This window comes from Rana temporaria, chromosome 1, assembly GCF_905171775.1.
Source record: "Rana temporaria chromosome 1, aRanTem1.1, whole genome shotgun sequence".
Taxonomy (NCBI): domain Eukaryota; kingdom Metazoa; phylum Chordata; class Amphibia; order Anura; family Ranidae; genus Rana; species Rana temporaria.
In genome coordinates, this window is record NC_053489.1 from 141,150,591 (window position 1) to 141,163,937 (window position 13,347).

The 13,347-nt window shown below is 45.2% G+C and overlaps 1 protein-coding gene across 3 annotated transcripts in view; it reads left to right on the top strand.

Annotated features, from left to right (window-relative positions):
- The window catches only part of YTHDC2 (YTH domain containing 2), a 315,708-nt gene that overhangs the window by 218,167 nt on the left and 84,194 nt on the right, over positions 1-13,347 (top strand). For all 3 annotated transcript variants that reach the window (XM_040343611.1, XM_040343620.1, XM_040343628.1), the window contains 2 exons: positions 8,119-8,311; positions 8,828-8,943. In XM_040343611.1, the coding sequence (XP_040199545.1) occupies positions 8,119-8,311; positions 8,828-8,943 (309 nt within the window). The remainder of the gene's footprint in view (positions 1-8,118; positions 8,312-8,827; positions 8,944-13,347) is intronic.

Below are 13,347 nucleotides of genomic sequence, written 5' to 3' on the forward strand. Positions count from 1 at the left end.
GTTGCAGTACCGCTAAAAATCGCAGATCTCCGCCATTACTAGTAATTTTTTTTTTATAAAAGTGCCATAAATCTTTCCTATAGTTTGCAGACGCTATAACATCTGTGCAAACCAATCATTGTACGTCAATTTGTTTTTACCAAAAATATGTTGAATATTTATTGGCTTAAACTTATTAAAGGGGTGGTTCCCCCTAAAACAAAATTCTAACAATACATTCGGATGTCTGCTTACACTGCGGGTAGGCTGGCTTTTGTTTTTTTTGTTTTAGTACATACCTCGATATCGCCGTTTCCTCGCTTGGCGGTGGGCGTTCCTAGTTGATTGACGTTCCTCAGACGGGCGCATACTGCGCGTCACGACTTTCCGAAGAAGCCGAACGTCATTGCGCAGGCGCCGTATAGAGTCGGCTCTATACGGCGCCTGCGCAGCGACGTTCGGCTTCTTTCGGAAAGTCGTGATGCGCAGTATGCGCCCGTCTGAGGAACATCAATCAACTAGGAACGCCCACCGCCAAGCGAGGAAACGGCTATATCGAGGTATGTACTAAAACAAAAAAACAAAAGCCAGCCTACCCGCAGTGTAAGCAGACATCCGAATGTATTGTTAGAATTTTGTTTTAGGGGGAACCATCCCTTTAAGAAATTTGTTAAAAAAAAAAAAAATGGGGATATTTATTATAGCAAAAAGTAAAAAATGTTTTTCTTTATCGTACACCATGGGACACAGAGCCATTCATTACATAATGGGTTAAGGGTCACCAGCGGTGATTGGACACTGGCACAATCAATTGATGACAGTTCCCCCTCCATATAACCCCTCCCATCAGGGAAGTACCTCCAGTTTTTTCACCAGTTTCTAAAGGTGTTGGACACGTGGAGGATGTGCTAAGGAAAGCTCTACCAAAGATTCCCTCTGGGGGGTAAAAAAAATGGCTATGCTTTTGAAACTATCCAAGACGCCAAATAAATTACGCCGAAACTGGATGGGATCCATGCACGAGGCGTCACCTGAAATGTCTCTCTTCGGAGGACTAGGCTCCAGCACTTTCGCTATATACGCTAAAAGTCCTGGTAAGAGTCTTTTACAAGGCCCAGGGGAGAGGTATCCTTTAAATAAGAACCCATATCCCTGAAGGTTGGCATACAAAGCCTACCGTGATGGGTGAAGATTGGTGCTGTCTGAAATTTTTTAGCAGAAAAACCCACGGCGGGGATAAAGTTAAGAGGAAAAGGAATCCTAAAGAACAACCTTAAGGACCTTCCTCCAATTTTGAGGAGTGTCTTCTTTTTTTTGGCCACTAGAGGGAGTAAAGAGCTGATTTTTTTTTTTTTACTCGCCACACTCTACACGGTGTCAGATCCGACAGGACAAGCACACTTCCTCCGCTGCAGAGCTCTGCATAAGGACGGCCACCGCTTCTCTCCTCCAGACGCTGGGTAAGGAAAGCCCAGCACAGCCCGAATAAGCGGGGGGAGTCTTTCCCTCGTCCCAGGACAGCCGCCATTGTGCCCTAGGTCTCAAGCGCGCTTTATCGGCAGCGGGGGCAGAGGGAGATTGCGAGCGTGCACGCCGGTTTAAAGATGGCTCTCAATGCAGGAGCCATAAAGGAATCTCAGAGGCCAGCAGCTCTTCCCTTGGGACACAGCAGCATTCAGGGGGGCACGTAAGCTCTATGTGGTTGGTTGGGCACTATCAAGAGAGACACCTACTCTATGGCATGAAACTGTGTTTAAGTTGCATACTTTATGTAGATTGCTAAACTGAGCACAGTAGTATATGCGTTGTGGTACCTCGGCCTGTTGCTTAGTAATATGTCTTCCCTTAGAAAGAATTCAGGGACTAAGAAAGCCCCGCCGCCTGAGACAGGAGCCTCTAGCCATGCCTGCTCGGTACCTTCCTCCCCTGTAAATTTTGACGTAATTGTACAGGAGGAGCCATTGTCACTATCAGGGGTAACAATTTCTCCGGTGGCAACTGGGCCTGCATATGTCACTGAGGACACTTTTACCGCAGCCCTGGAAAGATTAGAAGGGAAGTCCTTGCAAAAGGACAAAAAGCAAAGCAGATCTCTTTCGATGGTTTTAGATCCCCTTTCAGAAAAATCTGAAGAGAAGGATGAGAATGAGGTAACACCTACAGAGGACAGGGATGAGGAGTCGGATGGATCAGGGATATCAGAGGAACCCTTCTCTGCTTCCCAGATGCTAAAGTCACAGGTACAATGTTATGCTGAAACAGTGCGTACTGCATTCAGGTTGCCCTCTTTGAAACTGAATCAACTGTCTCCTCCCTGGGTTCATTAAGATCACTGCAGGGTGCATGCTCTTTTCCAGTTCATCCATTGCTAAAAAAAATTCATCTATGCAGACTGGTTACATCCAGATGAGCGTTTCTCTCCTCCTAAGAAGTTTGACATTCTTTTTCCTATGAAGCGAGAGTTTTCCAAGAAGTGGAGTCTGCCTTCTGTAGATGCAGCCATTTCCTGTGTAAATAAGAACCTGACTTGTCCAGTGGATAATATACAGGTGTTTAAAGATCCTTCGGAAAAGCAGTTGGAATCTTTACTAAAATCTTCCTTCCTTCTGGCCGATTCAGTTGTTCAACCTGCTCTAGCAGCAGTAGGCATGTGTGAGGTCCTCAAGGACCAGGTAAAAGAGGAAGAAGCTGCCTCCTGAACAAGTCAAATTGTGGGAGAATTTGTCTAAAGACTTATGTTTTACAATAGATGCTATGAGAGATTCGATTCAGCAAGCATCTTGTCTCACACTCCAGCTGGTGTATATGCGCAGAGTTCTTTGGCTAAAGCATTGGTCAGCAGAGGCACCATGCAAAAAGATTTTGGCCAGTTTCCCCTTCCATGGCGAACGCCTCTTTGGGGAAGACCTGGAAAAATATATCCAGAAGATATCAAGTGGGAAAACCACTCTATTACCAGAGAAGAAGAAAAACAAGCGACCTTGTTTTAAACGTTCTCTCTCCACGGGTCCTGGTAAAACCAACCCCAGCCAGTGGCGACAGCATTTTCAGCCAGCCACAAAGGCTAAAGAAGACCAGGCCCAGAAGAACAAGAAGCAGTGGGGTTCAAAGGCTAATAAGCAAAACCCCAAAGCTTCTTCATGAAGAGGCGACCCCGCTTGGCCGAGTTTTCAGCGGTATGGCAGACCGAAATCCAGGACAGATGGGTAGTATCCACAATATCCCTAGGGTACAAACTGGAATTTCGAGAGATCCAATCTTCTCAGTTCCGAAGCTCAAGGCTCTCCAAGGATCCACTAAAAAGAGCGTCCTTTGGATCACTTGCTGTCCCAAGGGCTAATCACAGAAGAACCCCTAAAGGAGCAAGGTTCAGGTTTTTATTCAAACTTCTTTGTGATCCCAAAGCCAAACTGAGACGTCAGACCTATCTTGAATCTAAGATCTCTGAATCAATTTCTGAACATTCGCCATTTCCGAATGGAAACTATTCGATTCGTGGATGCCACTTTACAAGGCGGATAATTCATGGGGTCAATAGACATCAAAGACACATATTTACATGTGCCTGTCCATCCCGCTCACCAAAAGTTCTTAAGGTTTGCGGTAGAACATCGCCACTTACAGTTTTTGGCTCTGCCCTTTGATGTGGCTACTGCACCCTGGGTATTTACAAAGGTACTAGCCCCTCTGTTGGCAAATCTCAGAGCACAAGGCATAGCAATAACAGCCTATCTAGACGATCTACTCGTGATAGATCAGTCAGTGGCAGGATTAGATCACGCTGTGCTCACCACAATAAAATTGCTGGAGCATTTAGGTTGGATTGTAAACTTAGAAAAATCCTCTCTACAAGCCCAAAGAAGAGTAGAATATTTGGGCATGATCATAGACATAGCCCAAAGCTGGGTCCTGATCCACAAGGTCAAGGCAAAGAAAGGACCGTCTATCTGCATTTGCATAAGGCTATTGGAGAAAATGGTAGCCTACTTTGAGGCTGTCCCTTACGCCCAGTTTCATTCAAGACTACTTCAAGGCAATATTTTAGCCGCCTGGAACAGGAAGATCCAAGCTCTGGATTTACCCATTCGCCTGTCTTTTTTTTTTAATTTGGCGCAGGGTTCCCCCTAATACCCATACCAGGCCCTTCAGGTCAGAGACCCCAAAGCATTTTTTTTTTTTGGGGGTTCGGTGTTTCCCTATATATTCATACCGGACCCAAAGGGCCTGGTAATAGACTGGGGGGGAATCCATGACGTTTTTCTCAATGACTTTTATCTGTATTGCCGGGTCCTGACAATTCATTATAGCCGCAAGTAGTTTTAAATTACTTTTTTTCCCTTTAGAAATTTCATTTTGTGCAGGGACTATTCTAAACACTGGGAAAAATGCGCCACTTTACAGGCATACTATAGACCAGGGTTTGACAAATTTGCTTGGAATCTAGGAGCCAGCTAAAAAAGTTAGACAGGAAACGCGCCCCGTTCCGCCGAGCTCGCGCGCAGAAGCAGACGCATTCGTGAGTAGCGCCTGCATATGTAAACGGTATTTAAACCACACGTGTGAGGTATCGCCGCAATCGATAGAGCGAGAGCAATAATTCTAGCCCTAGACCTCCTCTGTAACTGAAAACATGCAACCTGTAGAATTTTTAAAACGTCGCCTATGGAGATTTTGAAGGATAACATTTTGTAGCGTGACATGTTGGGTATCAATTTACTTGGCGTAACATTATCTTTCACAATATAAAAAAAAATTGGGCTGACTTTACAGGCATCTCATTTTTTAATTAAAAAAGGTGTTTATTTTTCCCCAAAAAAGTGCGCTTGTAAGGCCGCTGCGCAAATACGGTGTGACAAAGTATTGCAATGATCGCCATTTTATTCTCTAGGGTGTTGGAATAAAAAATATAATGTTTGGGGGCTCTAATTGGAGGGAAGGAGATGGCAGTGAAAACAGTGAAAAACACATTAGAATTGCTGTTTTACTTGTAATGCCAACGGCCACCACAAGATGGCGCACCACAAGATCACAGAAGGAAGTTTGGGCCTGCAGAAGGTCGCAAAGCCGCAGCCTCAATTACCAGCCGGCGCGGGCCTGCCGCAATCACACGGCGGGGGAGGTGGGGGGGGGCACGGAGACGCAGGATGTTGCCCGCGCCGGCCGGTAATTGAGGCCGCAGCTTCGCGGCCTTCTACAGGCCTAAGCTTCCCCGGGCGCCAGGTCACTATTTCTTGTGGCAATTGTGACCGGGCCCCCGGATTTTGTCGAGCCATGCTATAGACACCCCCCCAGGTACGAAATTTAAAGGAATGCTTAACTTTTATTTCACTTTAAGCATTATTATAATCACTGCTCTCGAAAAAACTTGTTTTAAATCTTTTTTTTGCGTTGATGCATGTCCCCTGGGGCAGGACCCAGGTCCCCAAACTTTTTATGCCATTAACTTGCATATTAACCTTTAAAATTAGCACTCTTTTCACGTTCGTGTCCCATAGACTTTAACGGTGTTCGCGCATCGAACACATTTTTTGCCTGTTCGCATGTTCTGCTGCGAACCGAACCCGGGGAGTGTTTGGCTTATCCCTGCTGGCCATATTCATTAAGGATTTATTAAAGCAGAACTAAACCCTCACTCCTTTACAACCAAAGTAGTAGCCATTTTTCGCCATCTGTTTAAACTGCAGCTACCATTATGCTGCACATGTGCTGGTGTTATCAGACCAGCCATTTGATGGCTAACCTAAGCACAATAGTAACACTTGAATGTAATTGTTTTGGGAAACGGTTAAATCTGTGGGTTTAGTTCTGCTTTAACATTTGTCACTGCTCTTGCCTTGTATAAAACCCTCTCCTATAAAGCAATTGTTGACTGTCTGCCTATGATAAGTTTTAACTCTCCTCTAGTTGTTTTGGGGGGACAGCCCTTTACAACCTTACTCCATGGCTGTGTATCCTTATTGGAGTTTGCATGCCATGAAAAGCTGCTCCTCCGCTATAATCTATACCAGGGGTGGGTAAACTTTTTGACTCGAGGGCCGCAATGGGTTCATATATTGGACCCGGGGGCCGGACCAAGAGTAGATGGACGGTGTGTATGTGTGAATTAATATAAATTAAATTTAGATGTGTAACATTAAATGTTTAGATTAATTTAAGGTAGACAAGCATAAAAAGAGTTCTTACAAAACCCTCGCACGGACTGGCTACAGGAGATATCAGAGACAGCAGACAGAGATTGCATACAATGATTTTGTACAATCTCACCACTGCCATTTTTGTCTGGAAACTGCTGCCTGTGCCTGTCTGACAGCAGAAACCCTGTAATGGTTAACAGCACCATTATACCTAAAATCACTGATAATCCACTAACTAATTGCTCATCAGATTAAGGGGTTTTCTTTTAATTGGCACATCAAGTTCAGGTAACTGAAAACACCATGCATGCTGTTAAATAATGAGCTAAAATAGAGCATTTTTAATAGCAACCACGCACAGTGCTGTCAGACAGGTACAGGCAGCAGTTTCCAGACAAAAATGGCAGTGGTGAGATTGTACAAAATAATTGTATGAAATCTGTCTGCTGTCTCTGATATCTCCTGTATCCTCTCCGTGTGAGGGTGAGCAGGGAGGCAGCCAGGCTGGAATGATTTATTGATGGTGGAGGGAGAAGGGGGCTCAGGTGGACCTGTGGTAGGGCTACCTAAGCCCCCTCCTCCCTTCGCCATCAATTAATCATTCCAGCCTGGCTGTCTCCCTGCTCACCCTCACACACAGTCAATGGCGGGCAGCAGGCTCCACACACTTCACTCACTCAGTCGGGCAGGCACTGGCGCAGGGGTCAGTCCGTTGCTCCGGTGGGGGTGTGTGTGCTCGGTTATCCAGTTAACCGTTCCCGACTGGTCAGGCTCCCTCCGCAGCCGCTCGGGTCACAGACCGTGACTCTCAGCTCTCTCTACGAGGCTCCTCCGTCCTGTCTGCCTGTTTATAGGCTGGCGGGAAAATGCGCTCATTGGCTGCACGGGCGTGTGGGCTGGGCAGAGGTTGTGCAGGAGGTGGACTCGGCGGCTCAGCATCGGATCTTCTCAGGTATTTCCGGGAATTGCGCATGCGCAGTTCTGACCCCGAGCTGATCGCCGCCATTTTTACTGGCACCTTTCCCTTACTACGGACATTTACGTACAGAGAAAAGTGCCTTGTTTTAACGACGGTTGGTAACACTGCTCCGCGGGCCGGATTAAAAGGCCTGCCGGGCTGTATATGGCCCGCGGGCCATAGTTTGCCCATTCCTGGTCCATACACTCTGCTTTAGCCCTTTCAAACCTTGCTTCATATCTTAGGGCCCATTAACACTGCCCCCGCAGCTCGAAAAACACTGCTGCCTGCACATTAAACCTGTGTGCAGACACCAACGATTTGTGCTGCAGTGCCGTGCGATATTATTTTTATTACACAGCTTCCTTGTGCTTGCTGTGCGGTGACATGCAGGGCCATCAAGAGCCGTGAGATGTTATCCACTTAAAGTCTCAAAAATATTCCAATTGCACACCTTCCTGGAAAATGGCCGATAAGAAAGGAGGGTGCTGAAGCGATTACCAGCTGGGGACTGGAAAGGCAATCATGCAAACATATTCGCCAGCACACTGAGGATCATTTGGAAAAAACGTCCACAAATTCTTTAATGCATAGAAACGATCAAAACAACAACGTTTCGAGGTCGCACAGGACCTCTTCGTCAGGCAAATGATGATCATCATTTTTTTAACTGTTCCTTCCCAATTGGTTCTTACTATCTACATTGCTTTGAAACGGTGTACCTGGCCTCTTAAACCCAGAGGATCAGCCACCTACACGTGGATTAGAGCCTACCAAAACCTGAGGAGAGTGTTTGCTTTCTTTAGTCCTATCTGCTGGCTCTGTCTCTACTGCCCTCACCTAATACTCCATCTGTTCAAATGTGTGATACTTGGGTATTTTTAAATGGCTAAATCCACAAAAACAGTAATTTTTCTTTTAAATATTCCAGTTGGAGTGGTTGAATTTTTGTGATGCAGGGGATTTGAATATAAAATATTCTGCATTTGCTTTCTCATAATAAATTGAATGAAACCAAATAAATGTTGTTTCCTTTTGTTGAAACAGATTCCCCCAGAGAATGGTCAGGCAGTAGCAGTACAAGTTTTACCCACAGACTGGCTAATATATGATGAAATGACTCGAGCACATAGAATTGCTAACATTAGATGTTGCACAGTGGTTACACCAGTCACAGTGGCGATCTTCTCGGGACCTGCCCGGCTGCCAAGCAACGCATTGCCAGAGTCTGCATTCCATGGTAAGACTTTGTAAAGGGAAACGTTTTTTGCACACCTGTGTATATGTTTGCATTGGCCAAAAATAGCTTTGTTAAACTGTTTTAAACCATATGCATTTAATGGACATTAAGTAATTTTGGAAATGGGAAAGCAAAGTGTAGTTTCAATTACAGATATTTAGAGTTAGTATTTTTAGGTTTGGTTTTACATGCTTTAACATGCTTTTATTTATATACGATATATTATATTGTTTTCGAATGTGTGCAAGAAATCGTCTGTCAGGGTCCTTGTTGAGGTAATCTACCTCACATTGGAAAAATTTCCACTTTCATGTCTCTGGGACAGGGATTAATGGAGAAAACTCCTTAATAGGGACACAGACAATAATAGCAATTTGACAGAGGTTCTTTTCTGTTACAATCTCATGTCCTCTTGTTTCCTCAATTGTTTTATGTTAAATGCTGATTGGTAATTGAAGTTTTATTGTTGCTGTTTTTAAATTGATCAGCTCTGATTTTAAATCAACTGTATTGCAGTAACCCAAGATGGTGTCCCCAATGACAGCAGTGACAGTGAGATGGAAGACCGGGCCACAGCTTTGTTGACATCTCTTAAGCTGGATGAGTGGCTACAATTTAAGCTGGACTCTGAGGTAATAGTGTTCCCAAGGAAAGATTATATTTTGTTTTTACAGCATTTTGTACAGTGGTTATGTTTAGAAAAAGAGCTTTGAGGTTGTGCAATATGAATTCTATCAAAAGGAAAAAAAGCATATTACAATTATAAGGTAAAAGCAAATGGTGATCAGCACAACCTCCCTATGTGACAAAGAATGGCTAAAAAGCCTAACTGGAAAATGGATAAAAACATTGTCCAATAAATTCCAAATCCAAAAACAATAATAAAAATAATCGTGCTCTTGCTGAATGTGACAGTTCTTGCGAATAAAGTGCCAAACTGTGCTTCTCTAACTGATCCTCTATGGTGAATGCTCATAGAGCGCTTACCTCTGACACTGGTAAACCCTAATTAAGGAAGTTTACTCCCTATATTACCCCTCCTCCTTCCAGGAGCACAGTTTGTATTTTCTCTGTGCCTCACTGCAGTCTCTACCCCCCCCCTCCCCCTTCGTGTTTTGGTCTGCGACCCGTAGTGCCGCGCTAAGGCATGGGAAAACACTTTTTTTAAATGAAAAGGGGGCAGAATTTTTCCGGAGGGGGCCTAAACGCAGTGCCGCAAAAACGTCCACGAGACGCACACAGGCTGCAAACAACCAAAAGGAAAGCTGTGTCAGTCTCTCCTCCGCTGCTGAGGAGGAAACGGCTGCCTGCACACAGGGACACACGAGCTGTGGGACACGTATGGGTTGAGAAAACAGAAAATTATGCACAATCAATAGTAAGCAGCTCACACTACCAATGGACAATGGTGATATACAAAACAAACATAAAAAGTGTAGCGCATAAAATTAATTGATCACCCAATGAAAGGATGAATAAACAGTGCATCAAACAAATGGTGAATACCTATCTCTGAACTTGACACCGCTGCTCGGTAAATTCTGCGCAAAGTGCTCGGCATGGACGAAGCTACCCCTTTCGGTCACGGGGAGGGCTAACTTGGTTAAAATGGTCTGGGCCCCTCAACTTCTACGTTTTTCACAATGCCCCAATGCAGGGCTCGACAAATCCCGGTCGCCATGGCGACTTGAAATAGCGTCCTGGCGACTTGGCTTGGAAGGTGGACAAAAAAATTAAAATAAAATAACATTTTGTTCCATAGGACCGGCGCTCCGCGGACTAGGCCGAAGCTGCGGCCTCGCCTAAAACATCCTGCCCGCAGCTCGCCGCGATCCTGGGAAAAGGCCGCTCGCGGCCTTTTCCCAGGATCGCTGTGGGCAGGATGTTTTAGGTGAGGCCGCGGCTTCGGCCTAGTCCGCGGAGCGCCTTTTGCCCAGGATCGCGGCGGACTAGGCCCCCACCTCCCCCGCCGCAATTCTAATGTCATTTTTCACTATTTTCACTGCCATCTTCTTCCCTCTAATTAGAACCCCCAAACATTATATATAATTTTTATCCTAACACCCTAGAGAATAAAATGGCGATCATTGCAATACTTTGTCACGCTGTATTTGCGCAGCGGTCTTACAAGCGCACGTTTTTGGTGAAAAAATTACACTTTTTTTAATTAAAAAATAAAACAGTAACGTTATACCCATTTTTTTTTTTTATATTATGAAAGATAATGTTATGCTGAGTAAATTGATACCCAACACGTCACGCTTCAAAATTGCGTCCGCTCGTGGAATGCCGACCAACTTTTACCCTTTAAAATCTTCATAGGCAACGTTTAAAACAATCTACAGGTTGCATGTTTTGAGTTACAGAGGAGGTCTAGGGCTAGAATTATTGCTCTCGCTCTACCAATCGCGGCGATTCCTCACATGTGTGGTTTGAACACCATTTACATATGCGGGCGCTGCTCACGTATGTGTTCGCTTCTGCGCGCAAGCTCGTCGGGACGGGATGCGTTTTCTGGCTCCTAACTTTTTTAGCTGGCTCCTAGATTCCAAGCAAATTTGTCAAACCCTGTGGATACCCCATACATGGTTCACCCAAATAGATGCCCAGTTCAGGGACCTAATCTGGGGTAATAAAGTAGCACGTATTAGCCTTTCGTCACTACAATTGGCCAAGGATCAGGGTTGCATGGCTGTTCCGCATGCTCGGTACTATTTTGTGGTCTCCCAACTCCAGCACCTTGGTAATTGGGGTGAGAGAGATGCAGAGGATCCTATTCGATTGCTGTTGGTCACATGTGACTTGGAGATGTCTGCATTATCTCACCTGGAGGCGGGACTCACTCATATCCCAGGCTATCTCCCCACTGTCCCGCTGCTAAACACCCTGTGGGCGTACACTAGATCGCTCCTGAAGATTAGGGGAGTATGCTCATTCACCCCAATATGGAGAAATAAATACTTTTCTGAACTCCTTAAACTGAAGGACTTCTACACTTGGGAAATAGCGGGCATACACTATATTGTTCAACTGTTTAGGGGCACGGTCCTTAAATCTTTCACAGACCTTAGGGAAGAATTCTCTTTGCACATTTAGCAATTTTACCGGCATTTGCAGTAGAGGCATGCAGTCCAGAGTGAACATAGATTGTCTCAGTTTTTGCTATTCGCACAACCTTTGATGGCGGAGGTATTTTTTGACAGGGGACAAGATGGATAAGATATCCAGGATCTACATTGCTCAATATCACACATGATGCCCTTACACTTCCATGCAGAAAGGGATGGGAGAAAGATCTAGGCCCCATTGGTTTGCCTTACTTCGGCCCCATTGGTTTCCGTATCTGCGTCCCTCAGACTCTCCCATTTATTCTTACTTCATAGGGTGTACAGGACTCCAGTTCGCCTACATAGCTGGGGGTATCGAGATTCACCACTCTGTCCGAAGTGTTGCATACATGATGGAGACCTACTGCATATGATGTGGAAATGTCCAAAACGTTTCCGGTAATGGAACTATGTTCTTGCTACCATTTCTCAGGCATATCAACTACCGATTCCACATGACCCCATTGTGTGTCTGCTTGGCGCTCTGGAGATGCCCTTGCTCTTGGGGGCGTGGCTTGCGCGCGCACGAGAATGGACGCCTGAGCTGTGAGCTCCGGTATCCAGACCGGACAACGAGCGACTACCGGGCGAATCCGCCCCTACAACCAGCATCACGGACACGGATCCGTCTCTCCCGAGCCCCGCCGACACAATGACCCGCAAACGGTCGCAAGAACGCGGCCCGAAGAAGCTGGAATCTTTCTTCTTCCAGCCCTGCTGGAAAAACCAAGATGGCGCCGACGGAGGAACAGCGCGGCAGATGCTGGACTATTCTAATCTCCCTGCAGCCCATCCACAGGATCTGAAGCTCATACAGCCGCACTCCTTTCCCCCTGACCCCTCGCCTGCTACACCGGGGACGCAGAGCCCAGCTAAATCGAAGATGCGGATGGATCATTCTAACCAGGCCTCGGTCACAGTGAGTACAGGCCTACATAATGACTCGGCTATATCTTCCTTGCAGTCCTCCATTTCCCAATTCCCGACTACGGGACAACCGGTGCTGGACACCACTATGAAGGACATGCTCATGACATTACAGTCCTCCCTCATGACTAACTTGTCATCGCTGATTAACACGGTTTCCTTAGAAATGAAGCACATGGATAACATAATGCAATTCATGGAAAATAAAATGGTGGACTGTACTGAAACGGTTAATGAGCTAGTAGACGCTTATTCTGAGCAAAAAGAGATGCCCTTGCTCTTGCCTAATGGCCACACAGCGACAATCTGTCTCCTATATATAGCCAGGACAGCGATTGCGAGGCTTTGGATATCTCCCAGGGTGCCTCGCAACTTAAGGATAGACTATTGCAAATGTAAGATGATGCTTTCTTATAATGTGCGGGTGGAGATTGTGGAGAGGGGTTCAGAGATCGGCAGGTTCTAATGCTTAATTATACACCTCCTATTTGAAATATTTGAGGGAAATGTCATTTATCTTTACAGGAGGGGCGGTGGACTGTTCTCCCTTGTTTCTTTTCTTTTGTTTTGTCAGTTTTCTATTATTTCGGTGGTAGTTTCAACTTTCAGCTCTTCTTGAGATAGGTCTCTTGATCCAGATTAATACTGTTTTTAGTTGCCGTACTGTAAAGCATTGATTTTTTTTTAAAAGGTTTTTATTTGCCAAGTACACATACAAAGAAGATAACGGAGTACACAAGGTACAAACATAATTGTAAACATCCCAAAATGTAGGGAGAAAAAAATCCCGTTTCTCTCTCTCTCCACATACAGTATTATTTCAGAAACAATCCTAACATGGATAGTTATGAAAGTGCAAATAGCATTTTCCTGCCGTATTGAAACTATAAAACATCGCACTCCAGTCCTAGGTGGTACAGTACATTAACTTATATTATGGAAAATAGACACAGAGCACTGAAAAGAAGAAAAAACAGGTCAAGGAATATAGACCAAAAAAAA